The following is a 26,513-nucleotide window of genomic DNA, read 5'->3' on the forward strand; positions in this document are numbered from 1 at the left end:
TTCCAACAGCGCTTTGCACTGCGAAACGAGCGACACATATAACGCAATAGGGCGCAACAACAGCAGCGATGAAAATTTAGGTAAGTGGCAATTCGACCAAAGGACCTTACTTCGTTCCCTGATGATTCCTTTCATACTCAAGTTTCAAGACGGATCGGAGAGGCTCAAGTGCTTTTGTCTCACTGACGCATAAGATGCATACTGATTGGAATGACACCTTACATTCAACTGTGACCAGTCGTTTTGGAAGACTTGCTGATGGTGTGAACAGGTCGTAGATAAGCACAATCATTGTTACATTTCTCCAACTACATACATCCTATACATATTTACTCCTAACAGTCCTTGCTGCTTCGCAAAGCCAGACTTCAGAGTGCAGTATAAGGCATAGCCAACGGGGTTCGAATCACAGTACATGACAACATTTAGGGCGCCAGCGACCCGGCGAAACTACCAGTCCCGCCAATGTCCATACGGCTTTAACCGGTGCCTTTCCATCAATCATTACCGTACGCCTAACAGCCAAATCAAGTTCGACCAGATACACTATCCCTTCCTCGGCCAAGCTATGGTCTCGATGTAGCGACCACCTGCCACGACGCCGGAGGCTGCCATTTACTTGTTACGGGCACTGCGCCTAGGCTGGCTGTCCTCGGTGGCCGCTGGCTTGGACTGCTTCTTCTTTGCAGGCTCCTTCTTCTCCTTCTTCTCGCTGGCCTTGGGACGACCGGCCTTGCCCTTGGACTTGCCTTCGGTCTTGTCTTCGGCCTCGGCCTTATCGTCGCTCTCGGCTTTGTTGTCATCCTCGGCTTCAGCATCGTCGGTCTTGGTCTTCTTTGAAGCAGGTGCTTTCTTCTCAGCATCGGCGCCGTTGGTCTCGCCGGCCTTACGCTTGTCGCCAGTCTGTGCCTCATCTGACTTGTCGTCAGACCTGTCAGTATGGTCCTTGGACCCCTCTTTTGAGTATTCCTTGGACTCGGCTTTGTCTTGCTCGCCCTTGGAGTCGCCGTTCCCAGCCGATTTCTCCTTTTCAGTCTCCTTCTCCTCTGAGGCTGGAGCATCCTTCATCTCCTCGTCTTTCCTCTCAGACTCGGTTGGTTTATCGCCGTCCTGCTTCTCATCCTTTTTGTCAGACTCGGAGCCTTTTTCCTGCTCCTTAGAGTCGCCATTCGAGGCGCCTTCGGCCTTCTTGTCGATCTGGAGCTCGGAGGCGCGCTTCACGACATTGTTACCGGATCGCTCGATGTGGACGGCGGGGTTCTCAGGCTCGGCGTTCTTCTTGATTGTGTTGCCACGGTTGGACTCGATGGCGATCTCGCCTTGTTCCTTGACCTCAGCAACCTTGCCGCCAGGCTGTCCTGAGCCCCACGACCATGAAACTAGAGCGAAATGAGGTCAGCACACGTTTTTACTGGGAGAAACGTCTCTTTGAAGCTTGGTGGACACGCGAGCCTTACACACGCTTGCGCGCTGAGCGATCACTAGCAACGCTCTTGTTTGCGCGTCGGTGCTAGCTCGAGCGGTCTCAAGCGCGCAGGGTAGACGCAGCGTCGCCGTGCTGGAGCTTTCTTGATACTCACCTTTGTCTCCCTGTTGGACTTCAGACTCAGTCATCCTGTAGAAGGTTGATCGAGAAGCTCTTTTCAACAGATGACGTGATGGTACGCAAAGGCGGAGTTGACTTCACACGAGCGGGGTCGATGGTCAATTGATGGGTAAGAGCTTGAGCTACGTTGCGACAAGCTGGGGGTCATGCGCTGGTAGGTGTGGAAGGTATGATGGAAGTGAGAAGAAGCGTCAAATCCAGGAACCTGACGTCTGTGGTGGTGAGCTGTGGACCGGAAAGCTGCGAAACATGACGAAGCAACCAATCACGGAGCTGCATTCGAAAGTATGGGGAAAGGCGTCATCGAGGTCCGTGCCAGCCGTTCGGTTACATGGCCTCATGCGGAACGCGCGACGATCGCCGAGCTCAAGCATCTTCTTTGGGAACGATGCGTTCTCGCGTCGACGAATAAAGTAATGTTGATAAACCTGAGATCTTACTCTCTGTCTGTTTATTTGTTGATCAACAGGAAGCACGACATTTAAAATTCTGCAGTATTGCTGGGATAGCTGCCCCGATGCTCGCAACACGTACCCTGAAGGCATGCTCGTGCCATTGTGTATACTCTATGCAATAATCCTACTTGTGTGCCATCATTCTCAGATGGCAACAAGTACGATTGGTTACAAAGCTAATATTACTACCAGAGTCGAACGTCGCCAATACAAGACAGCTCGAAATATAAGGCAAGCGGTATCGTTCATAGAGCACAAGAATAAGTAACGATCTTCACAAGCCCCGCTGAAGTATCTACAGTCTTCAAAGAGTAGGCTGAGAGGCCCATGGTAGTGTTGCCTTTCGCTTTTCCAGTAGGAAGTTGTGTCCGTGCGCTCTGTAGGCGCAGGATGTGCGAGTGAAGGAACACCGACAACGAGGGAGTGCAAAAGAACAGTGAAAAAGACTCGTGCGGTCTGGGGTCGAACCGGGGCTTCCTTGTGGGCTACCACGATAGCTCTGGTGGGGATAGGCTACTATCATTGCTCTTGGGGAATGGACTACCACTATTGCTCTTGGAGATCGCACGGTACGTCTATCGATTGATGAAATTCTTGAAAACTAATAAACATATAATTAAGGCGTTTTGATTCTCGCAAGGTCTTGGGCAGTGACAGGGAAGCGTGCAAGTGTGGCCTTTAGTAAATATATTGTCGATATGGCTGTTTGTTTCTTTCACTGCCACAAGGAATTGGTAAGGTTTCCTACTGCGATGTACTCTCGCCTACACCGATCGGGTTCAGGTGGATAGTGATGACTACCTAGGTACGGCGTCATGCGAAGTTGATGGATGCGCCTCAGCACGGAGTCTAAACAATTCTCTGCTGTCGAGTCAGTCTGTCTGCCAACCAGGTCTGCGTGTCCTGTCTTGACCTTTCAACCCATCGAATCGCTTCAGGAATGTGGCTCCTGGTCAGCAACCACGACAAGTATTCATTGTGCCGAAGGACTGTATTCCAGACATACCCGCAGTTCGTATTCTTCGCTTTGAGCCAGGGTCTCACAGTCGCTACATTCAAGATCACTATTGGAGTTCTCAGCCGCATGAGGGCGTTTATGCAGCTCTCGGCGATCAAGTTCGACCAATGGTTGCTTAGTGTAAGCGAAAGGTCTAAGCTGGTGCAACATCTTGATACATCGTAGCGAAGAATATAAATTAGGACGGCGGCTTCAAGACGCGGTACTCTCCGAATTCCCGACTTCCAGCTCAGCGAACGCGTCCAAAAAGCTGCTTGCTCCATTTTCCAACCGAACTGATCTGCGGCATTCAACAATGCGGTCAACTACGCCTCTCTTCTCTGTGCTCTCGCTGGGACTCGTTATCACTCTACACTTGGTCTCAGCCACAACTACAATCGGCCCTCTAGCACCCATCTCCATCCACAAACTCCCAGCCTACTCCACTGCCCGTCCTTGCGCCGCTGGTTGTCTCGTCTTCAACGGCATATGGGCCTGCGGTGTTAACGCTGGCTATCACGACCTTGGGACAGATCTGGGCTGTGGCTGCGGACCAAACAATGCTTGCTTTTGTAGCGCAGGTCTAGCAAAAAGTGCCTCAAGCTACATCTCGAGCTGCGTGAGCGCAAAATGTACAAGCTTCGGGGATGTAGGGGGCGATTTGACAAGCATGTTGGGCTTGTATGATGGGTACTGTCAGACTGCGAATGTGGAGATTGCATCGAGCGTGCCGGCGACGACTACCATAGACGGCGCCGAGGCGAGTAAGGGAGTAGCGGCGAGTGTATCAACTAGAAGCACGGAAACAGTGCCTGCAAGAGCGTCAGCTTCGGCCACAGCGATATCGACCCAAGGGTTAACTGAAGCAGACAAGAAAGAAGACGAAGGTCTCAGCAAGTCCGATGTCATTGCTCTGGCTACCGGCTTGGGCGTCGGCATTCCGAGCCTACTGGTAGGCGCCTGGGCTCTATATCTGCAACTTCTTAGGAGGAGGTCCAGTCGTTCGGTACCTTCTATTGTTGGAACAACCTCACAGGCAGGCAGCCAGATCCAGATGCTGCCCACCAATCGACCTCAGTACCAGATAGCTGCATATCAACAGCCAATATCTGAGATGGGTAGCCAGCGCGGTGGACGATACTACTAGTCCTCAAGCGTGCTCTACTCGCGTAGGCGCTAGCTCAGAATAATGGCATTGTGTCTACTCATGCTCCTAACGAATTCAAAATCGTGTTTTGGTCTCGATGTAGCCCCTTTGTATGTTCGTGGTCTGTGTACTTTTCAGTGCGTCACTGCATCTCATGCACTCCGGTTCTTCCATCATGATCCTTGACGTTGGCAGCCGAGATTTCAGACACCTGCGGCCCAGATCCATCGGCTTCATGTGCGTAGTATGTCTTGGGATCATCAGCTCTTTGACCTTTTTCGGCGTACACCGGAGGTGGTGGACCAGCAGGCCGGCGTCGGCGCGCAATGAAGAACCATGCAGCTCCAACGAGCATTATTCCTGCCAATGCCCCTATGATGATACCAGCGGTTGCGCCGCCTGAAAGTGACGATGAAGCACCGGAGTTCCTAGCGACTGTTGAGCTGGATGAGGTAGGGGTTGGCGCAGAAGTGGAACCGGAAGCAGTCGCGGTTGCTGACGAACTCAGGGCTGATGTTGAAGTTGCGACCATTCCCAGGAATGTCTGAGCAAGAATCTCAACTCCGATATCGCCAGCACAACAATCTTTATTAGTGCCACAGCACCACCTTGTGGAGTTCGCGGTGTCGTCGCAGGGCGTCATCAAAACATTACTGCTGGCCTGCTACAGGTCAACCATTTGGCGAAAGACGATACTGGCTAATTTACGTACGCTGTTGGACAAGCAGACACTCAAACAACTGCCATTCTTCCATCCTTTGACTGTGCACTCTTCCCGGTAGTACTCGGTTCTCATCGTGATGTTCTCATCAGGAGTCCAGCTCTGCTGGCAAAGTCCATTTGGCAAGCATTTGTCTGCGGCAAGTCCATCTGCAGAGTAGCCCCCGGAAGGATTTGGGCGGTCGATTGCGCAACACATTGTATTGAGAGGATTGTTGAGGACATCGCTGCATGGTGCATGATACGCATCGGTTTGTATGTTACCATTTGGATGCCGGCAGTCTGCATGCGTTAAAGTAACAAAGAGTTCGAGAAGTAACGAGACCAACAGGGCATTGCGCATTTTGTTGTTCGGTGATTGTCGATTTGAGGGCTAAGCAAGCGGGAAACGCGCCCATATCTCGCAGGGAACAGACTCTATATAGGCTGAAACTTCCACTTCGCGTACTCCTGAGCACGTCTTTGGTGATACTGCTTCGACAAGGCTGAATCTAGCCGCAAGGAGTTGTTTTCGTACGTACATCAGGGCCAGAGATTGGTTGAGCACACAAGCTCGGGTCCATCCGAGTAGGACAGAGCAACGCTAAGAAGATTGTTTACAAGCCAAAGGGGTTAGCATAGGGCGTAAGCAGACGTGAAGAGATTGTACAGTCTGAACCACCGGCCATGGGAGCCTAGCTCAGGACATCAGAGTCATATCGTGTAAACGATCGATAGCGAATTTTTCGATCGAGGGCAGTGAAATAACAATATTATCACAACCTCTACGTCTATCTATCGTGCGGACTTCCATTTATGAAATTGGCAATGCGGAGTTGAACTGCAGGTGTGTGAGACGTGACCAAGGAGGAGATGGGGGCCAAAACTTAGTCTTCATTGGTGCCTTGGCAGTGGAACTTCTTGGCAGGAGCCTTGAGATTGTGCAAGAACACCAGACGCCGTGCTTCACCACCACGCGCACACCAATCTCATCATTACTTGTGTCATCTCTAGCTCAAATCTACTTCATTGTCGAACGCAAGACTCGCCTTGCGATCTTCCCGACCAGCATCTCGGCTAGGTCTCGATGTGATCAACCGTCAGACTACCGATGGGTTCCCTGCTATTCCCACAATGCTCACGGAGCTCAATCATCCACGTAGGTATTCCGGAAGCGTCAAGACATTCTCGTTCGGTTCCTTGTATGCTCTTTGCCCTTGTCGCGCTAGACGCGACTGAATAAAGCCACGAACTCGGCAGGTTTCACGTGAGGCCCCAGACATCAGAATACTATGTTCCTGGGGTTCGCTCATCCCATAGTTCTACGAAGGTAAGACTACAGCAATCGTTGATACTAGAAGTGACTCTTCGATTGCACGGTGAGCGCGCCTTAGCCTCTTTCTGGAATGTCTCATTCGTCGTATCTGTCCCGGAGATATGATCAATGCTTTTGCCTGCAATTGTATGTGATCTCACTGTCTTCTGCTGCTCAAGATCTTTTACAATCAGACTTTGGGCTCGGTAGACGTCGTGGATCAGAGTCCCTTTCACCTCCAGTCCCTTGTTTGCGCTCGAGAACTTTACTTTTCTCGGCCCGCCATCTCGAGGTTCTTCAGCAACTCTTGCACCCGACACCTTTCTCACGGCACGATGTCAACTCGGAACCTACTTCGTCACATCTTTCGCCACAGTCCACGAGATAGGGTTACTGAAGATGCACTGCCGCTCGGTTTGAGGAAATCGGCTCCGGAACTCTCAGGTGTTGCTACCGACAGCGAACGCGAGCCCGCAGTTTCCAAGATCAAACAGAGCGCTACTTCCAGCACCACCACACTGCCACCGAAGACGCCTGAGCCCTTCGGTCTGGAAGATATCGCCGAAGAAGACATTGTTGACATCCCATCCCCGATCGAGACTGCCTCGTTGGCAGAAACGCTTGCTTCACTCGACCTCGAGATCAGCACCTTCTCCACGCGCGAGCTTGTCCACGCTACGCTCGACGAGGCCAAGACGGCAGCTAGCTCTCATCTTGACACGATCAACACGACACTAGCATTGTTGGGGGCCCTCGATGGCTTTAGTGCGACGATTTCGGCGCTGAGGAGGGAGATGTTGGAGAAAAAGCAGGCATGTGAGGAGAAGATGGTAATGTTAGATGCTGTCGAACGGGCAGTTGAGGCAATGTTATTCGCTGGAGAGGTACAGGAGCAGGATACTGAGAATGGTTACGCGAAATGATCGAAGGCTATACACCGAAGGCTGCGATCAAGGACTATGAGACAGGGGCAACGAAAAGGAGAGCATGCGTTGCATGGCTCTACACCGCGACCTCAGCTCGCAATGGACAGTACAGCGTAGCTTGAGCGTATCAAGGACAATTCAGGGTCCCGGTGGACACCGATGTGTTCGGAGCCCGGGCGTTATATCAGATATGTGGAATTTTCCATTGGTAGATACGTCGATCGCAACGATAGCCAATTGAACAACCTGGGGGTCTTTGAGGCATCTGAAGAGCACAATTGACTGCCTAAAAGATTGTTCTGATTCTCCATCCAAGTTGCTCTTACAATCTCATGGTCATGAGGTGGCCGAGAGGGCTCCCGTCGAGTGGGGTAGTCTGTTCCATTTCTTTCACTTCACTCCAACAGCTGGTTGTGGGGAAAACGTTTCGCCGTTAGCTCTCTCCATGTCACACAAATACCCCTCGCCGCCGCAGCTTTTGATATTCGCAAAGCCTACCGAATAGCAGTCGCAGAGGCTCTCAAATTCGCAAGCCGCCACTAGCAAGGTAGGTTGCCAGCGGCCGCGGCACATCGTAACACCATCACTGACTGGTATAATTAGATGACACTACCTGAGCATCAGAAGTCGTTGCTCATCAAGCGTGAGGCAGACTCTTCACCTGGGAGGTAACTACTCTTTCCTCCTTCCTGTTCGTGCTGACCCTTGCAGGTTTCAACCGCGCCTACTCTCGCCCCACCTGGGATTGAAGTACCACGGGCATTGCCACGATACAGGTAGGTTCCACTACTTGGTTGCTTGGTCGCTGCTTACTAAACCGCACGCAGGCGCTGTTCGTTAACCTGTCGACTCTTCCGCTCGTGGCACCACACCAGCTTAAGCACGGGAGCAGACTTCGGCCGCTGACAACCACGATACCACCTCCAAGAAGCGCAAGCTGTAAGCAGGCGCCGAGGCTACGCCTCATTACGACTGTCCCTGGAAGCAGGAGGCTCTTGCCAATGAACAAGCTCTCTTGCAGAAGCAGTCCGACTTCCTCGATTTGCAAAGCAATGCCCACCACAAGGACCAGGGAATTGTACAACTCAAGTATGAGGTGGGATACCGAAAGAACGCCTACGATATCTTGACTAGGCAGAACGAGGAGGCTCAGAGGGCGACAATCGCCAGGTACGAAAACGCCACTAAAGATATGGCCGACTGGTACAAGGGAATGAACGCTCAGGCCGTGGTTGGGAAGGATCGCGCCATCGACAAGCTCCTTGAACGGGATCAGGAAGACAACAAGGTCAAGCTCGAGTTTGACGCATACAGACGTTTTTTGTAGAGATGGAAGCTCACTACAAGAGCAAGATGAACGAGCTGTCAGCTGAGAATCTGAAGCTCAAGGGCAGGCTTGACGTGGTGCGTCAGACTTGCAGCCCAGCTACTCCTGCGCAGCATGCGCCTGCCCAGGTTGCGAGTACTCAAACAACCGATGAAGCTCCGCTTCCCACCAACAACAGCTTCAAGTACCCAGATGCGCCACGCGAGAACAAGACATACCGGTAGCGTGAAGAGAAGGTCCAGTACAAGGTCGACCAAGGCAAGGTCTGGCCTTGCAAGTACGGCTAGAACAAGTACTGGAGCTTTGGGTCTCTGCCACATTCACTTCGAGACTAAGGGCTTCTGTAAAGTCCCACGTTGCGAGTACCGTCACGACCCTTTGACTGAGGAGGAGCGCTGTTACATGTGTCGTCTCTAGCCCGCCGGTAAGATGTTTCTTCTTGACATCGTCAATATAAACGATAAGGTCGAGGGCAAAGTCTAAAACTTCTCATGTAAGGGCTCCATATGCTGGATCACGCCCCATATTCGGTTGATTGATGTGTTTGAATGTTTGCACTAAGATCTTTGTTAGCGACTTCTTTGGGAGCCGGAGTTTAAAGTGGTAGCAGAATCGCTTTGGCATGTGTAACGTAATGAGCTACTGCTGCAACAGATGCTACAAGACTGTAACGTGAAACACATAATTGTTGCGGTATCAGTAGCCTATGAGCATGACCCACACGGCATGACTATGTTGGGTTAGCACGTAGCTTGGCCCGTGTATATATATCGTTGCTTCCTAGCTAGTCAACAACTCAGCGCAGTTTTCCATTGTATTCCAGCGGCACCGTCTGCCGCCATAATAACCAACTCTACCAACTTGCGCCTTCTCGATGTTCTCTTACATGATTCCCACTTCGGATTGTGACTGCATCGATAACAGCATAGAACCCGGGTTGTGCTTATCGCTTTCTTTAGCCATTTTCTTTTTGTATGACTTGTGGTGTTTGTTCGCTGCAAGTTCCGCAGTGAGTTAGTGCCATCTTAGCATCGGTTTATACGTCAGGCCAGTCTTCGAGAAACCTTACGTCCATCGTCCTTTCTACGCCATGATTGCACAAAACTCTGCCTAGCAAGTGCGGGATCGCATCAAGATGCGTGCACATTCAGGAGCCAACTACATGCCATTCATGCGTTTCTCAGTGTCGAAGGTCCCAGGTTCAACCATATAGAACAGTGCGAATTCATCAACCGGCATGTTTCTCTCAGCATTCTTCGATTGAACGGCGATCTAACACGCTGCAGCCTGTAAAGTTGGCCATCAAGCAAGCCGAGATCGGCCAATCTTAGCCTCAGTTATCGCTAGCCGGACGCAGCTTTTGGAATCGATGTGACGTGTTGGTCGCAGCACTGCTTCCTTCAGTTGGACCACTGCACGCGGAGGCCTACGCCCAACAACCTTTAACGCATTGAAACACTGCGCTCGCTTGCTTGCCGGCGCAAACTCCTGAATATTCAAGAAGCAAGTTCTGAAATATTCTTATATGGATATCTAATAATTTTTAAAGTTTTCGTCATTTAGCAAACATATCAATTGATAGACATAGTGGTAGACCACTAGACATGATAGTAGACTATCGACATAATGGTAGCCCACCAGAAAGCCCTAATTCGACTCTGGGCAGCGTGCATCTTTTTTGCTTTTGTTTTTGTTGCTCGGTGTTAGCGCACTTTCACTAGCACCTTCACTGCCGCATCGCACAGTGCATGGACACATTTCTTCAGCCGTATCTCCATTTTTGGCCTCCTTGTCACAGTACTATCGCGGACGTGTTTTCTCGATGAAGGTTTTCGATGCTCGTAGGAACTGACTTTCCAAGCAATTGAAGATGCCCTGAACACAGTAGGAACTACGCACAGATTATTAGAGGCTTTCTGATTTAGAGGTCGTACCAACTGCACGCCAAGAACGTCGAACGGTCCGACTTCCATCTATTTTGTTACTGATATCTACTCACGAACTACTTCACATTACAACATTCGCATACCACTCAGACGGGACTTATTCCAGAATGCATCAGATTACACCGCGCTATGCTGAGAGATATGTACAAGAATGCAAATGCTAGCCTCCAATCCAAAGTGCGCACCACCGCGCTATACATGCTCCAAAACATACACAAGAAACCGACCTAGAGGAGTCGAATCGCTCCGCTCCTCCACATCGTCTAAGCGCGGCACATCCTGCCATCCTTGTCCACAGTCCACGTCTCACTACCAACGCTCTTAAGGTTGTAGAAAATGTGGTTAGGGTCGTACTTGTTCTTGATTTGCTTAAGCTTCTCGTAGTTGCCGCCGTAGAAGGTGGTCTGCCAGTTCTTCTGCTGGAAGTCGGCCTCGTTCATGTACGATCCACTTCCAGGAGTGACAGCTTCGATCTTGGGCATGAGCACTTCAGTCATCTTTTTTTGTGCGGCCTCCATGTCGGTCCAGGGGGCGGTACTGTTCCAGTTGGTGATGAGCTGGAGCTGGGTGATGGTGTCGCGCCACGCTGGCAGGACGGCATTGTCAGGTGTGTTTGCGCGCTTAGAGTAGTCGGCTGAGCTGCCGGCGAGAAGGACACCCTCATTTGCGAGCTCGGCGAGGACCTTATTCAGCTCTGCGGTGTTGTTCTCGACGACTGAGCGGGGGATCAGACGACCGCCGAATTGGTAACGGTTGACCTCGAAGCTGCCCTGGGGCAGAGGGCCGAGGTAGCGGTCGTAGTGGTCACGGTATGCGAGCTCGCTGTACACAATAGGGGGAGTGATGCCAAGCGAGACGAGGTAGTCGGAAAATGGCTTGAGAACTTCCTTAGCTTTAGCTGCGTTCGAGTCCCAGATGGTGAGGGGCTTGATGACAAGGTACTGGGTGCTGATAAGGAAGACAACCATGGCGCCGGCGTCGATCATCGCAGGGAGGAGCTCAACGAACTTGGCTGTGATGGCAGCGTAGTTTGTGGCGTTAGTGGAGGAGGCAAGAAGTTGCATAGCAGCACCACCGACTGTCTTCGACTCGTGTGCCTTGACGGTAATAGAGGTGACAATGCCGTAAGTGCCACCGCCACCGCCGGACAGAGCCCAGTACAAATCCGAGTTCTCAGTCGGCGAGGCAGTAAGGACCTCGCCTTCTGCTGTGACGACCTCGAAGGAAAGAGTCTGATCAGCAGCGAGACCAAATTGGGTGCTCAGGATCGAGTGACCACCACCTTGGGTGAAACCGCCAGCGAGACCGACAGTAGCACATTCTCCGGACATGACTGTAAGGCCTTGTTTGTTTGCAGCCTCAACGAGTTCGTAACCAATAACACCAGCACCAACAGTGGCTGAGGACCCTGTGTAGTACTTGTCAGACCATTGACCGAAGGTGATGTTCTTTAAGCCTTGTGTCCAGACAGCAAGCGCTCCAGCACCAGTAGACCTGCCCAAGAAGTCGTGACCGGTATTGCGAGCCAGGACACGCACGTTCTCGGCCTTAGCAAACTCAAGAGCAGCGACGACATCCCAAGCCTCGGTGGCCTTGACTGAGTAGGAGACGTAGTTGCCAAGCGTGCAAGGAATGCTGCGGTTAGAGAAGGGGTCGCATGCCTGAGTGGCGAAGTACGCCTGCATAATTGAATGAGAAGAGGGAGTGCTGTCATCGTCAGTTGTTGTAGTTGTGCTTGATTGAACGTACTCACTGTGTCAGAGGGTTGGTCCACGCTGCCTTCAGAGCATCGCAGGCGCTAGCGTCGTAGGTGGGATCGTGGCATGGCGAGCCAATGGGGACAGTTTTGACCAGCTTGCCATTGACGGTTTCGTTCAATGTCGACCATGCCTCAGTACTTGGCCAGTCGGCATCGCCAGGCAGGACGTGGCACTTCGTGTTGTTCTGGTTCTGGGCACCAATCAACTTCGCTAGAAGCATAGCCCAAATGAGCTTTGCAATGTGAAGGAGCTTCATCTTGCCGAGAAAGTAGAGAGAATTCAGGTGGGAATTCAGCCGGTGGTGATGATACCAAGAAGACAGCCTTATAGCCTCATATATAGTCAGTAGATGTCCCCTTTCTCGTTTTCACGACCTCGCCACAGACTATTGCGATGCCATGTCTCCATTTCGGAGGCCATCTCGAAGGAGAGCGTCTGGATCCGTTTGAATGGAATGCTTCGAGGGTCTTTCGTGGCGTTGCTTCCTCTTGTAGGATATAGCGCCGGTAAAGGTCCACTTGGATGCCGCAACAACCAAAGTTGTCGCTGCGGTTTCTCTGCCGTCAACGTCCTTACGGCAATCGTTGGCCGACAACATGGGCTACTCGCAGGGACGCCGCTGAACGAACGCAGTTCGAATCTTCGTTCGGTAATACGGCCGTTAGCGCAGGGTCTTTGCAGGCGGGTTCATGGTGAGTGGATAGGGATGCCTTACAGAGTAACCAATGGCATGCCCAGGAGTTCTGAGCTAATGCTGGGGAGAAGATCCTCCACGGGCAGTGGCCGTTTCGTGGCCCTGAAACAATGGGATTCGCAGCTAGCGGTAGCATGCGCACGTCCGCGTGCCCAGAACCGATGAGGATTGATCCCCTGGACCAGAGTTCGTTGCTCATAGAGAACGGGCGATGCTTAATAGAGGAAGTGCGAAGCGGGATGATTGCGTACTGCGGAAATTCTTGCATTGACCAGCCTACGTGCGAACCCACTGTTGCGCTGATCTTGTAGCATTATCGATCTGACGAATTTAGCCGTACATGTACCACTGCAGGTCCCAACATGTCAGCTTGATCTGACTGTCCATGCTGCAGTCGCACGGGAGGGTTTCGGCAGGCGGCGTCTCTAGCGTGCGGACCCCAGACTCTTCGCCGAGGCTTCACCGTCACCCTTGACGGCGCTGCAGCGATATACCGTGGGAATGCTCATGCAATCCGTGGTACCTAGCGACATGTGCGCCACGGACACCTGTGCCGACAACCTTCTGCATTATCGAAACGTCTTGGCTGTGCTACTGCCGTGCTACTGCCGGCAGAGTACCCAAACGTAGACGCATAGTCGTCAACAATCAATCAAGTGGGGCTCAGAGAGCTCAGCTTGACTTGATTGATTACCCGTTCGAGCCCAGCAGTTACTTGTATAGGCTTAACCCCTACTGTTTTGGGTAAGCGTGTGAAGAGGGTTCGACTTGACAACTATGGTAGACGCACGGTAGTTGCACAGTAGTCGCACGACTCGTGGGCTAAATCATACATGAAGCTTGAGTATAGACAACGCGATTAATCCCTGCGCATATCATACTCTTCGCTATCTATGGTGTGACCCACGAGCAGTCTGGCCTTTGACTGACCAACAGTCGTTCTCCCGCATTGCGCAACCTCAATTTGAACAAGGGATTCTCCTTGGGAGCTCAGCTTCCAGCATCTTCACCATGAAGCTTCACATCCACGCATTGCTGTTCCTGCTTTTGGGACTGTGTGCGACAACATTTGCACAGTCCAAATTGCCAGCCTGTGCTGTGAGTCTGCCAGTTTAGTTTCACCCCCGCCTCATTTCGTACTGACAGATCCTAGCAACTCTGCCTCAAGAGCGCCTTTGGAACGAACACCTGCACGCCTACCGATCAAGCATGTATCTGTACAAACTCCATTTTCCAGGGCAATGTCACAGCATGCGTCGCCACGACCTGCACCATCCCTGAGTCGTTGAGTATGTTAATACCATAGTCTCTACAGAGTGCGCGCTGACGGTTCCCAGTGACCCGCAACATCAGTCTCACCAACTGCGGCGCACCTGTTCGCAACCATGGCCAAGACTACGTGGTCCTATCCAACACTATGATCATCGTTGCCGCAGCGTTCGTCGTTATACGCTTCATGTTCAAGGCCACAGTATCGCGAATGGACTTCGGCTACGACGACTGGTGTGTTCTCATCACACTCATCTCTGCAGTACCGAGCGCCATCGTCACTGTATACGGCACTGTGAAGCACGGTCTTGGTCAGGACATTTGGGCCCTGACACCTCAGCAAATCACCGAGATGTTGAAGTGGTTCTACGTTATGGCATCACTTTACTTCACTCAAGTCACGCTCCTGAAGTTGTCACTGATCTTTTTCTACATCCGCGTCTTTCCAAACAAAGAAGTGCAGCGACTCCTGTGGGGTACCGTGGTGTTTGTGACGCTATGGGGAATTGCCTTCGTCATCACTGCTATCTTTCAGTGCCAGCCCATACACTACTTTTGGACAAAGTGGGACGGGCTACACAAGGGCATCTGTCTGGACATCAACGCCATCACTGCTAGTAATGCGGCGATCAGTATTGCACTGGACTTTTGGATCCTTGGTATACCTCTTTGGCAGCTGTGGGGCCTGAAATTGCACTGGAAGAAGAAGGTCGCTGTTGCGCTTATGTTCTGCCTGGGAACGTTTGTAACCATCGTCAGTATCCTTCGACTGCAGGCTTTGGTGCACTTTGCTGCTTCGTCGAACGCAAGTTGGGAATTCTACGATGTATCGGTCTGGAGTACAATCGAGATCTGTGTGGGAATCATGTGGTAAGCCTTCCAGAAACCTCAAAACCCTTGACATTTATTCTAACATCAACTTCAGCGCCTGCCTACCTACCCTTCGATTGCTTCTTGTCAAGCTCTTCCCCATTCTTGGTGGCTCCTCGGCTCGATCCAAGAACAAGTACTACAACTACGGCAGCGGCAATGAGCTGAAGAACATTGGAGGTCAAAGTCAGAGCAAGAGGTCTCACCACAATGGTACTGATATTTCAAGTCCAAGGAGTGGGGTATTCGAGCAGGGTGATGGAATCACAATCAAGACGAGCTACACAGTGCAGCACAGCCATGGCGACACCGACGAGGCCAGTTTGGTCAGCCACGAGGAGAAGCATAAGCCATAGTCAGAGTTAATTGTATCTATTCTCCAATTCAACAATCATGGTCACGACCTCTACATTGTGCCCTGTGCCTCCTGACATTCAAGCATTGGTCTTACATTGCCTTCACTTGCTTTCATTTGCCAGTATTTACAACGATAATCCAATGTGTGAATGCAAATCTTGCTGCCCTCTCTAACCGTCACAAGTGCGAGGGCGAGAACGGCAGCGACACGCCCGTCACATTCTATCCGTCACATCCTAATCCGTCATGCCATACCCACCTTACGCCTAGAACTTACTTTTGCAAGGCGAAAATCCACATGCCGATTTCCCTTTCCCATCTCCACTCCTCGTTGCTCAACCACAATCACGTCCTTCCGAGTCACGAAAGTTTCGGAGCCGGGGCATCCGGACCAAAACCGCAAGATACGGAAACTTACATGCGCGCTGAAAGGTTAAACCTGCCACGCGTGACTCGTGACCATGCGCCGCTCTAAGCGAGGCTGTCACTCCGGGAAAGGTGTTTAAACTTTCGGCGTGCGCCCGATAAGGAAATCACCGTACGAAGTAACATGTCTCAAGCGCGTGTCACATGCAAAGTTCGTATATCGACAGAAACTGCAGCCCTGGAGAGGCTTCTTGGAATGTGATGAGGTGCTAAAGGCGTGGCGGAGATTTCCATCCCCTCGTTCCACCTCCACCGTGATTATCTCCAGGGCATTAGGGGGTGCAATAATTCGCTTCCCCTCAGCTTGGGTGAGGTCACCAACCCCATCAAACTGAGATCCCACGCATCAACCTTGCAACTTCATCCCTACCATAACTCACTCAAATATAATTTTTCTTTGATAATTTCCTGATCAATGAATGCCTTAAAGACCTCTGAACAAGATTGCAGTCTCAAATGTCCTGATACCTCTGAGCAATCCCACTACTTTGAGGCCTATGATTAATGCCTTGATGATAAGACTCGCAAGTAGATAGCAGAAGAACATGGTATCTGTGCACACACAGGACGTAACTGGATCAAAGAGAGAGCTCACTGGCAGGATGAGAGGAGTAAGGGCTCAGGAGTAATGGTGATGAAAAGACAATATTGGCATTGTGGTAATGCTTCATTACACCACAAAACCCTCCTGTATAGCCCTGCGCACCTATATCAATAGCTTTATCTTGAAAATTCATTCAGATTGACCCAGGATGAGCCCTCTCAGTTTATAGTTCATCAAATTGTATGGGCATTGTATGGGGGGGGGGGGAAAGGAATGGTGGGGTGGCTTACCGCATCTAAGCCCGAGGGGAAGCGAATTATTGCGCCCCAAGTGAGGGCTGGGTCTAGGCCAAATTCGGGCGATCAGGATCACTCCACGTGTGGTTCAGCTCCACTGCATCCAGAGAACTAACTTGTGGTGGGTGCTTCGAGTGTGCAGATCGAGGTGATCCGTGGAAGGTGCCGCTGGTCGATCTGAGATTATCAGATCGTCAGTGGTGTGAGGGTATGCGGGTGTGCGGGTGAGTTCCGCAATCTCTGCGAGTCAGAATATTCTCGAGGTGCGTCGTTCAAATTTCGAGGTGAGGCCACGTGGCTGAAGTGTGGATAGCAAATTCACCATTTCGAACTTTATTTTTGAACGTTTGCTCCCTTCGGCACGATGACCGAATCCATCGCCAACCAAGACAACTCAGACCCAGTCGCCTACACGTGCACATGTCCGGCACAGACTGAGGGTGGGCAAGTGTTGCTATTCTACCGCTACTGGGCCAATACACCTGCCTTGCCTCCTGAGCATGCATCCAAAATCCACAACCCTCAGGCCCTCACCGACTTTCACAGGCAGCTTGTATCCGAACTGCAAACAGGAGGAAAAATTCGCATCGCGATTGAAGGGTTCAACATCACGGTCGGTGGGACAAGATCTGCGATCGAGGGGTACATCGAAGCATGCTGCGCACACTGGTCATTCGCGGGCATCGATCTTATCACTCCCTCAGCGCGCGATGCGTACTTCAAACCCACACCAGGCTGCGCATGTGCGTTCAACGGCAAAGCGTCTGTCAGAGTGACAGCTGAAATAACGCCATTGGGAGTCACTAACTACGCGCCCTCATCATGGTCAAATGTTATTTCCCTGCCGCCCGCAGAGTTTCATGACCTCCTCAAGAAGGGGGATATACCGCTGATTGATGTGCGAAATCACTATGAGAGCCGTATTGGGTATTTCGTCACTGGTGACGGGACCGTGGCTGTGAGACCTGCGGTGCGAAGGTTCAGTCAGTGGCCTGGGTATGTTGTGAGGCATGTCCTGGGCAATGATGTTTACAAGAAGCCTCATGGGGTAGCGACATATTGCACCGGCGGTATACGGTGCGAGAAAGGCGCGCGCTGGATGCAAGAAGCCTTGGTGAGGGAAGGAGGGTGTAGTGATGCGCCGGTGTACACGCTACATGGCGGCATTGTCGCGTATCAGGCTTGGATGCAAGAGGAGATCAGTGCAGGGAGAAATATCCCCGAGGACAGCTTCTTCAAAGGGAGCAACTACGTTTTCGATGCAAGAGGAGCCATTGGTGCTCAAGAGGCGGTCTCAGCATGTCACAGCTGCGGAAAACCGGAGGCTCGCCTCGGTAAATGTGAGGTGCCTGGATGCCACTTGGTGCTTATTGTTTGCGAACTATGTGAGCGGAGAGGTGGCATATGCTGCTGTGAAGACTGTCGCCAGGTCAACTTGGAACAGCAAGGCACAGCGTCAAAAAGCAGACGTATGTGCAGATGCGAGAATGACCGAGAAAGGTCACTCTGGGGCGATGGAGGAGCCGGGCTCGGTAAGGGCAAACGACGGTTAAAGACAGCTGCGCGATAACACAATGACAAGACGCCAACGAATGAACTGGAGTCGGGCCCCCCTAGGACCTAATTCATGCGTTCGATAGGCCCAGGGTTCATCGTAAACATACATTCGCCAATTGACCTTTTATTGGATGATATTGGCTACTCATACGCTGCCTAGCTTACGTGTGCAAGAGCTTCACGCCGGATACTTCGCCCTGATTGCGTCCAACTCTACCTATGTTATCTACGTCACAGAACCATGCTTCAGGCCTGTTGGAAAGCCGTCTCTGCTCGAAGCTGTCCATGTCTTCATATCTGTCGAGTCAAATGGTACATACGCCGTGTAACTTTGAAGGAAGATATGGTACCTCTCAGCCACGGTATTATCAGCATACGATGCTGTGCCCTCCCAAGGGCTCCCAGATGTGACATAGCCGGGGACTCGCTCCCAGGAACCAAAGAGACCACCAGTCGTGTTCTCTCGGTAGATCTGGTTAACGGTCTCGTTCTTGATGAAACGAGTGAAGTGGCTGGGCTGGCCCAGGTACTGGAATTCTTGGTCAATGAATGGCGTGCCATCTGCAATGTAGTCGGCTGGTGCAGTGAGAGTCTTGAAATCTTTGGTGGTAGTGTATCGGACTCGGTCCAGCCCGGCAACACCGTTGTGCGCTGTGTCGGCAGAAGACAAGCCGTGGCAGTGGCTAGAGAGTATGTGATGAAACGCATCTTGATAAGCTGCTGGCAAGTTGTGAATTGCCATTGCTCAATCTTCGTGCTTTATACCTGAACTGAGAATTTGCAGATCCTCGACAAGACAGAGAATCTTGAAGTTGGACATCGTATAGTCTGAAGATCCCCAGGTTTATCTCCCCGCATGACCACACAGGCTAGCTTTGTTCGGCCTGTGTCCGAGGTTGACATCCGTACCTGGAGATCCAAGACTTCGTACCTGCAGCACCAACGGCGGACGAGGGAGAAGTGACGTGTACGAGATCAGTCAAATCGCCGAGAACACGAGTGTCGAAAAAGCTTCCCGAGTGACATTCCATGACCAACACTGCCGAAAAGCATGCATCTCGGGTCAAATTGACGGTGTGAAACAGCAAGTATTTGAGGTTTGCAGAAGATATATCCAGTCAGAGGGACGGTGCAGCCCAGAGGTTTTTGTTTGGCGCGCTTGTGTCTCCGCTCCAGCTGCGCCTTCTTCCTTCCGACTCTTCGACATGCCACCACAATTCGGTCATCCGCGAGCGCTACATTATCACTGCAAGGAATATTCCAAAAGCTCTTTCTTCCGTAACTGGACCTTTCGTAGGTGACATCAGAATAACAGCGCGATGTCGAACGCGTGAGAAGCAACGTTCATGACCCCACGCGTGCACGCCCACTTGACTTTCCAGCTCATGCCCTTTGCAAAGCTGCATCACAATACAAACAAGGACCAGCCCTGCATTGCGACTTCAAGAAACCATCGCGAAAGTTCTTGCGACTCGCGCAGTCGTTGTCGCCTCGATGCCTCGCATCGGTGCGAACAGACTGGCCCCCAGGTACAGTAGACAGTTGGTCCACAAACGCCTAAGCGCAAGAGGGTAGATACTCGTTGGATATAACATCGTCGATAAGATGAGCTTTGATACTGAAGATGCCCAAGGGGTGTACCTTGAGAACGGGAGACAGCCTCGAAGAGCAAGAGGGTACAGCGAACAAGGTGTTGTTGGTGGCCAAGCCTGCTGGTGCGCAAGAGCTTTGCGCGGAAAAGTATGAATCGATGTGAAAACGAGGTGGAGGCTTGAACTTCGCAACCACACCAAGACTTGATTTCAATGCTTCGCAACTCCCGAAGTACCTCATCGATATGCTTGGCACTGCTTGGCATTGCTTACTGTGGTGTTGCAGACGAAGGCGCATCAAGCTAACAGGGCGACGCTAATACGAGGGCAGATCTTCCCAGCCGTGCAACCAATCTGAACTCCCGGTACGACCACGAGCTTCAGGGCCAACATGAACATGTTTCCAATGCCAAAACTCCCATTGGTTGCGTCGTCTCCTCAAATGTTTATCTCGATACCGTGTACATCATGAAGAGCATTCGACCTTCCACTCTGAACCAAGTACAACCCAACGTGGTGCTCTCCTCGGTTACAGCAATCCAACCTGGGGACTGTCAAGCGGCAGAGATGGCATATAAATCGTCCCCAGTGCCACGGCTGTGGAGAGACAGCGACAAGTCGAGTCGGCTACTGTACCATGATGCTGTACACACTTCCCGTCCTGGCAGTGCTGGCAGCAACTGTCACAGCCACATACGATAAAAACATCAATTTCAAGAGTCCCTCTTTCGATCACCCCTCCATGGGTATTGACATGCCAAAGATGATGAGTAGGCACCTTCAGAAGCGTGATTATAATGTCACCATCGACCCCAGCAAGCTCAACTTCACCCACGGTGTTGCATCTGTGAGTGTTTGCAGTCGAACAAGCTATCTCCGTGCTGACAGAGATGCCTAGGGTGACCCTTACCCTGATTCAGTGATCCTTTGGACCCGCATCTCACCACAGCTGGAGAATGACCGCTCAAATGTCACTGTCGCAGGGACCGTGCCTCTGTACTCTCACGAGACTGAACGCTACATCCGCGTATCAACCAGCCCTATTTGTGTTGATTACCAGGTATCGACAAACAAGAACATCACCGGAGGAGTTGTTAGCCATGGTAGAGCATATACTACCAGCGACATTGACTACACAGTCAAAGTCGAGGCAAAGGGGCTGTCCCCGTACACTACTTACTACTACCGCTTCAGCGTCTGTGGATCTTCTAAGCAGAGCCCGATCGGTCGTACCAAAACATCGCCCACTGAGGATGACGACGCTACTGAGCTCAGTTTGGCGGTCTTCTCCTGCAGCAACTACCCCAGTGGTTACTTCAACGCGTACGGCAACGGTAAGCCGCCTGAGGGATACCTGACTGCTTCTGGCTGACTAAGCATCTTGCAGCTGCTCGTCGTGACGAGGTCGATTACTTCGTTCACCTGGGTGATTACATCTACGAGACCAGTTCTGGTGTACTTGGACGAGATGCTCGTGCTACCAACCCCCCTCGTACTATCTTCACTCTGTACGACTACCGCACCAGAATCGCGCAGTATCGCACCGATCTTGACTTGACTCTTGCGCATCAGAACTTCGCCTGGATCACGACTTGGGATGACCATGAAGTCAGCAACAACGGCTATCGCGACGGTTCCTCGGCTGTGAACAACACCGAGAGCTCTTTCATCCGCAACGGCGGTGTCTCTGTAGATCAACGCAAGATGAACGCTGTCCGCGCTTATTTCGAGTGGATGCCGATTCGCCAAGTCAACCTTGACGACAATCTGCGCATCTGGAGAAACTTCCAAATGGGGAAGCTGTTCGATCTGATCGTCCTAGACACACGAAACTACGACCGTTCCATCACTGACCTCAACTGGAACACCGACTACGTCACCTCCATCAGGAACGACGCTGGTAGGTCGCTCATGGGCTCAAACCAGGAGAACTGGTTCTACCGCACCCTCTCGGAGAGTAAGGAGCGAGGCGCTGCATGGCGAGTAATCGGTAATCAGATCGTCTTCTCGAGGGTCAACATATCCTCATGGTTCGGTTCTGAGGATGAGCCCTACAACGTTGACCAGTGGGACGGCTACACATCGAACAGGAACAGGACCTACCAGTACCTGTACGGAAACCAGATCGACAACACCATTATGCTCGCTGGTGACTCCCATGCCAACTGGGTATCAGACCTGCTCTGGGTCGACCCCGAGTCTGCGCCGTTTGCTTCCACTAACAACGGCATCGACATCCCAGCGTACAACCAAGCCACCGGAGAAGGAGCTATTGGCGTCGAGTTCGCAGTCACAGCGGTATCCTCATCTGGCTTCAGCGGCAACATCGCTGCGACCAACGCCCAAGCGCAAAAACTAGTTCGTGATAACTCCGAGCTCATGTGGAACGAAGGCTACTTCCGCGGCTACCTCGCGCTCCACCTCAGCGCCAATGAAGCGCGTGCAGAGTACTATGGTTCCCCTACCGTGCGCACGCGTAACTCATACGATATTCCACTCGCCAACTTCACTGTCAAGGCGGGTGCCAACCATCTACAGAGGCCGATCGCGGGTGGTAGTGTCAACTCTGGGTACCTCAAGAATGCGGATCAGCCGGGCAAGGTTGCTGGTGTGAATAGTACGATCGCACTTGACACCGTCACTGGATCGTGGGGTTCGGTGCCGAACGCACTGCTTGCCGGTGGTAACTACATCACCTACGCGAGTACCAACAGCACGTAGAGTCTGTAGGACATCACACGATGTTGTGTTGCTGGAGAATATACCTTAATCCAATAGACAATGCACCATCTCGTCAGCGTCCTATGGTTCGCTTTCCAGGGTCAATTCAGCATGTGGTGAACGAACACACTCGCATCACGCAAGCATGACTACTTCATTAAGAACGAACGAAAGGCAAAAAGATCAGTATCGCCAGCTGTTCGCTATCCCAAAATACTGGATGAGAAAAAAAAAAGGTCTTGCCCGGAATCGAACCGGGGTTGCCGGAAGATACTGAGGTGATCAGAATCCGGAGTGATAACCGCTACCTAGAAGGAATTAGCTATTTGAATCGGATTAAATTGATCAGGGAAGACTGTACACTACAAAACCAGTTGTTATGCTGTTGATGATGTCTTGCTTAGTCATCTTTTGATGAAGGATTGGTGTAATCTAACATAAATAATCATGATAATAGAATTAGAGACTGGCAGGGGAGTGGAGCAGTTATGCTAGAATCGATGTGGTGTTGTATGGCTGTGGGGTTTGTTAGGCAAATCCTGATAGCGATGTGGGGCGGATCTGAACTTTCTCATCAACATCTCCGATGGCATCGTACAGGTCTTCAGCAACAATATAAATGGAAAGATAACTTAGGTGCGGAAAGAGGTGGATGCAAAAGTGTGATTACATATCCTGCGTTTTGTGCTGGTCATGCATAGATCTGTACTGTAGTCTTATTGATTTCTGTCAACTTCACTTCTACTTGCTTGATCTCCTTATCTTAAGTTCCTCCTCTTCTCATCTGAGCCATTACGCCTCTCCCTCGCCATATCAGCCTTCCTTTTCTCACCTCGTCCCTCCCGTGTAGCGTTGGCCCCAAGTCTATTCGTATCTCGTACCCAACAACCTCGCATAAGCCGTTATGTGACTAGCGCAAAATGGTCAGCCAACATTTAGTCGCCTTATCTCGCCTTTCACTCCCGGATCCAGTATCGTCTGTTCTCTGGCATCATACCTCTTCGAAGCTTTTTCGGCAAAGGATGCACCACCAGCTCAACTTCGCCCATCACCTCCGGCTGCAAGGGTCTGATACAAAGTCTCACCCGGTCGATGCACCTATCGCAAGCGTATCTAATCTTCCTGTTGGACTGCACAAAGGTGCAACTGCTTGTCGTGCCTGTGGGATTGAAAAAAATGACCAAATACAGATCCTCGTTGAGATAGTCGTATGGTTCCGCCAGGATCTCGTTGTAGTACTCTACGTTCCTAGGACTCGATAAGAAGTCTTCCTTGAATTTTCCGACAAACAGCTATTGAAGCATTGGGTACTTGTTGATATTCTCGTACCAAAACGGGCGATCAATGCCGAACTTGGCATTGACAGCTCTGAGAAAGAGTTTCACTTCCATGTCTTCGTAGGGGTCCGGGGTCTATACATCTAAGTCAACAAACTTCCTTAGGTTCCTTGCACTGACCATCACTCATACCCTCACCAACTGCATGCGCAGCTGCACGCTCACCATGCACTGATACAGGTCGAATCTTAATGCTTTACGACGTTGCACTAACTGACCGGTTCCCAGTGTCACGGTCGACATGTCGACAGCAGCCGTCCTTGCTCTTGCCACTCGAACCCACCACCGGTATCGATTGTCAACCGTACACAGTGAAGTGGGGTACCCATGACATTGTTATGATGATGCTGACAGCTTGCTAAACACAGCTGCACTCGATGCTCCTCTTCACCACCCTTCGATCTGAAACTCGAAGGTGCGATCCCCCTCGCCCCTAGCAACAGGCTGCGCATCGCTGTCGAAGAGCGTGCGCTCCAAGTAGAACACCTTGCCTTGTTTGTCGACTAAGATCACGGTCTGCTTCTCGGTGCCATAACATCCACTCGTAGCATCTGGGGCCTTGTTCTTGACGACATCTCCAACCTCATGGCTCGGCATCTTGTGCAGCTCCAAATGGTCGCGTCCGATGGCTGGAATGAACACGCTGTGCCGCAGCTGCGTAAGGTATATATCCCACTCCTCGTTATCTTTCTGTCTAGGCATGGTATCCACGGACAAGACGCCTAACACGCGTTCAACGAGCTGCTCACGAGTCTCATTCGCAGCGACTGATGCTTTGATCGCCTCTTCGGTCCACTTCTCGCCATTGACAACCTTTGGCCATGTCCGGTCGCCGTACGCCGCGTTGCTGAGCGCAGTTGTCTCGTCCTTCTTGCGCAGCAGATGAACGACACCTTCTACATCAGGGGTCCGATTGCTGACAATCACAAGTCCTTCGCCTCTAGCGACGTCTTTGACGAATCCGTAGCACAGCGAAAAGCCACCAACGCCCCGTACACCATCCTCTTCGATCATCTGCCGCGCAAAGTCCGAGGAAGTCTGCGTGGAGTCCGGTTTGCTCTTGAGCCATGCATTTGGAATCACGCCTCGACTTCTCGCGCCTTGTACGATGGCCTGGTTCTCCTCGCGGTAGTTGGTGAGCACTGCGACGCGACCTTGACGGGTCATGCCAAGCCAGGTTCCATGGGCGGGACGATGCAGGTCGTAGCCTCCTAAGACCTGGGAGTCTGGTGACGGCCACCATGTGGCTTCTGCTGTTGGGCGGTGGAGATATTCCTAATGAAATCAGCACTGACCGTGGACGAAGGGAGACCAAGTGTTTACATCACGGTTGTTCAGCAGGATGAAGGGGTAGTCCGGGTGCGCGGTGGTGAGGATAGCGATACACATGGTCAGTAGCTGGTGCGTATCTTGGTGTTTGGATGGTTCTTAAGGTGTCAAAGAGACGCTTGTTTGATGCCAATGGTATCAGGCAGGTTGTACGCGGGCGGTGTGGCTGCCAACAACGACATTATATACGTGTCTCCAGTCTCTCCAGATTCCCGCACGCTGCGCCATGTGGGGTGAGGTGGAATCATGCATGTTCACTGGAGTGAGGAGAAACGAGGTCTGAAGGCTTGCGACGGAAGAATGTCTTGGACCTCGGGACATCGGGAAATGTTCTCATGTCATCGTTCCTGCATCACCTGCATCACCTGCATCAGTGGTGTTCCTTTCACATGCGGCTATCCACAACCGAAGACCCTGTCTCGAGCTTGGATCTTTGTCCGCACGCGTCACCGTCAGCCCGGTTCAGTCTCACATACTGAACCCCTCGACATCAACGCTTATACACAGCTCAAGATGGCAGCCAACTTCGCACCCTACCAAGACATCCCCGAAACACAACGCGCCCTCTCCCCACCCCTCGCATCCCCGCGCACCTCAGTCGACCGCACGCGCAACATCTCCTCAATCGCCTCCCCCTCAACGCGCGCCTATGAGCAACATGACTACTTCGGCGCCGGCAATGACTCTCCAGACACCGAGCACATAGCATGGAACACACCTGCATCGTCCCAACCGCTCGGCTTCGGCGCTGCGCGGGAGGACGTCGACATGTTCACCACGAGCCTTGGGCTACGAATGGATTACGAAGCATGCCTGGCGTACTTGCTGCTGCCGCCCGCGGGAGGTGTATTGTTGCTTGTTATGGAGCATCAGAGTGATTATGTGCGGTTTCATGCGTGGCAGAGTAGTTTGTTGTTTGCGTTTATCTTTGTGGTGCACATCATCTTTAGTTGGTCGAGCTTCATTAGTTGGGTTATGGTGGTTGGGGATGCGGGGTTGATTGGATGGTTGACGTGGAGGGCGTATCTGGATGGTAAGTCGAGATTCGTCTTGAAGGTGGAAGCATGAGAAGGCTAATGAATGACAGCGGCGACACTTGATCGATACGAAGTGCCCTTCTTTGGAGCGATGGCGAACTCGATCCTGGACGACGAGTAGACCCATCCATCTATCTACACAGACACCACATCAACCGAATCGCTCTTGCGCAAGCTGCTTCAGAAACTCCATAGTCTGCGCCTCCTTCGCCCGCCTCGCGCTCAGCGCCTCCTCGCGCTCCGCCGCCCTTGCCCGCGCAATCTCCTCCCGCCGTATCTCGCGCTCGTTCTTCGTCCGCTCGTCCG

General features: G+C 51.8%; 11 protein-coding genes and 1 pseudogene across 12 annotated transcripts; 6 read left to right on the forward strand and 6 right to left on the reverse strand.

The window, feature by feature from the left end:
• Nucleotides 1–298: 298 nt before the first annotated feature.
• Nucleotides 299–1,787, reverse strand: BU25DRAFT_405718 (uncharacterized protein). The gene is made up of 2 exons (XM_033699856.1): nt 1,581–1,787; nt 299–1,379 (listed from the first exon to the last, which is right to left on the reverse strand). The coding sequence occupies exons 1-2, from the start codon at nt 1,612–1,614 to the stop codon at nt 616–618; spliced, it is 798 nt and encodes a 265-aa protein (XP_033568072.1). The 5' UTR covers nt 1,615–1,787; the 3' UTR covers nt 299–615.
• A 1,508-nt stretch (nt 1,788–3,295) lies between these two features.
• On the forward strand, nt 3,296–4,205 carry BU25DRAFT_465098 (uncharacterized protein; the record flags this gene model as incomplete). The annotated part of the gene is made up of 1 exon (XM_033700142.1): nt 3,296–4,205. The coding sequence occupies exon 1, from the start codon at nt 3,375–3,377 to the stop codon at nt 4,203–4,205; it is 831 nt and encodes a 276-aa protein (XP_033568073.1). The 5' UTR covers nt 3,296–3,374.
• A 33-nt stretch (nt 4,206–4,238) lies between these two features.
• Nucleotides 4,239–5,181, reverse strand: BU25DRAFT_486881 (uncharacterized protein). The gene is made up of 2 exons (XM_033700191.1): nt 4,918–5,181; nt 4,239–4,866 (listed from the first exon to the last, which is right to left on the reverse strand). Exons 1-2 carry the CDS (start codon nt 5,122–5,124, stop codon nt 4,348–4,350), a joined length of 726 nt encoding a protein of 241 aa, XP_033568074.1. The 5' UTR covers nt 5,125–5,181; the 3' UTR covers nt 4,239–4,347.
• A 1,370-nt stretch (nt 5,182–6,551) lies between these two features.
• BU25DRAFT_325588 (uncharacterized protein) lies at nt 6,552–7,082 on the forward strand (the record flags this gene model as incomplete). The annotated part of the gene is made up of 1 exon (XM_033699480.1): nt 6,552–7,082. A coding segment is annotated over one exon (531 nt), but the record flags the coding sequence as incomplete, so codon positions are not given.
• Nucleotides 7,083–10,687: 3,605 nt separating this feature from the next.
• BU25DRAFT_356686 (FAD binding domain-containing protein) lies at nt 10,688–12,407 on the reverse strand (the record flags this gene model as incomplete). The annotated part of the gene is made up of 2 exons (XM_033699612.1): nt 12,172–12,407; nt 10,688–12,125 (listed from the first exon to the last, which is right to left on the reverse strand). Coding segments are annotated over exons 1-2 (1,665 nt in total), but the record flags the coding sequence as incomplete, so codon positions are not given.
• A 1,476-nt stretch (nt 12,408–13,883) lies between these two features.
• BU25DRAFT_465102 (uncharacterized protein) lies at nt 13,884–15,367 on the forward strand (the record flags this gene model as incomplete). The annotated part of the gene is made up of 4 exons (XM_033700143.1): nt 13,884–13,970; nt 14,026–14,161; nt 14,210–15,011; nt 15,067–15,367. The coding sequence occupies 4 exons, from the start codon at nt 13,884–13,886 to the stop codon at nt 15,365–15,367; spliced, it is 1,326 nt and encodes a 441-aa protein (XP_033568077.1).
• Nucleotides 15,368–16,756: 1,389 nt separating this feature from the next.
• Nucleotides 16,757–18,305, forward strand: BU25DRAFT_381717 (uncharacterized protein). Its single transcript, XM_033699674.1, has 2 exons — nt 16,757–16,897; nt 16,948–18,305. Exon 2 carries the CDS (start codon nt 16,999–17,001, stop codon nt 18,202–18,204), a length of 1,206 nt encoding a protein of 401 aa, XP_033568078.1. The 5' UTR covers nt 16,757–16,897; nt 16,948–16,998; the 3' UTR covers nt 18,205–18,305.
• A 112-nt stretch (nt 18,306–18,417) lies between these two features.
• Nucleotides 18,418–18,933, reverse strand: BU25DRAFT_453601 (glycoside hydrolase family 43 protein; the record flags this gene model as incomplete). Its single annotated transcript, XM_033700102.1, has 1 exon — nt 18,418–18,933. The coding sequence occupies one exon, from the start codon at nt 18,931–18,933 to the stop codon at nt 18,418–18,420; it is 516 nt and encodes a 171-aa protein (XP_033568079.1).
• Nucleotides 18,934–20,284: 1,351 nt separating this feature from the next.
• BU25DRAFT_381720 (uncharacterized protein) lies at nt 20,285–22,541 on the forward strand. Its single transcript, XM_033699675.1, has 3 exons — nt 20,285–20,630; nt 20,682–21,117; nt 21,171–22,541. Exons 1-3 carry the CDS (start codon nt 20,421–20,423, stop codon nt 22,502–22,504), a joined length of 1,980 nt encoding a protein of 659 aa, XP_033568080.1. The 5' UTR covers nt 20,285–20,420; the 3' UTR covers nt 22,505–22,541.
• Nucleotides 22,542–22,740: 199 nt separating this feature from the next.
• BU25DRAFT_t6 lies at nt 22,741–22,821 on the reverse strand (annotated as a pseudogene). Its single transcript has one exon. The product of its transcript is annotated as a tRNA-OTHER (tRNA).
• Nucleotides 22,822–23,997: 1,176 nt separating this feature from the next.
• On the reverse strand, nt 23,998–25,323 carry BU25DRAFT_14494 (DUF833-domain-containing protein). The gene is made up of 2 exons (XM_033699416.1): nt 25,165–25,323; nt 23,998–25,116 (listed from the first exon to the last, which is right to left on the reverse strand). The coding sequence occupies exons 1-2, from the start codon at nt 25,228–25,230 to the stop codon at nt 24,229–24,231; spliced, it is 954 nt and encodes a 317-aa protein (XP_033568081.1). The 5' UTR covers nt 25,231–25,323; the 3' UTR covers nt 23,998–24,228.
• A 360-nt stretch (nt 25,324–25,683) lies between these two features.
• BU25DRAFT_427312 (uncharacterized protein) lies at nt 25,684–26,328 on the forward strand (the record flags this gene model as incomplete). Its single annotated transcript, XM_033699971.1, has 2 exons — nt 25,684–26,203; nt 26,258–26,328. The coding sequence occupies 2 exons, from the start codon at nt 25,684–25,686 to the stop codon at nt 26,326–26,328; spliced, it is 591 nt and encodes a 196-aa protein (XP_033568082.1).
• Between the last annotated feature and the right edge of the window lie 185 nt (nt 26,329–26,513).

The sequence above is a fragment of the Macroventuria anomochaeta genome (genome assembly GCF_010093625.1).
Source record: "Macroventuria anomochaeta strain CBS 525.71 unplaced genomic scaffold BU25scaffold_1, whole genome shotgun sequence".
Lineage (NCBI taxonomy): Eukaryota > Fungi > Ascomycota > Dothideomycetes > Pleosporales > Didymellaceae > Macroventuria > Macroventuria anomochaeta.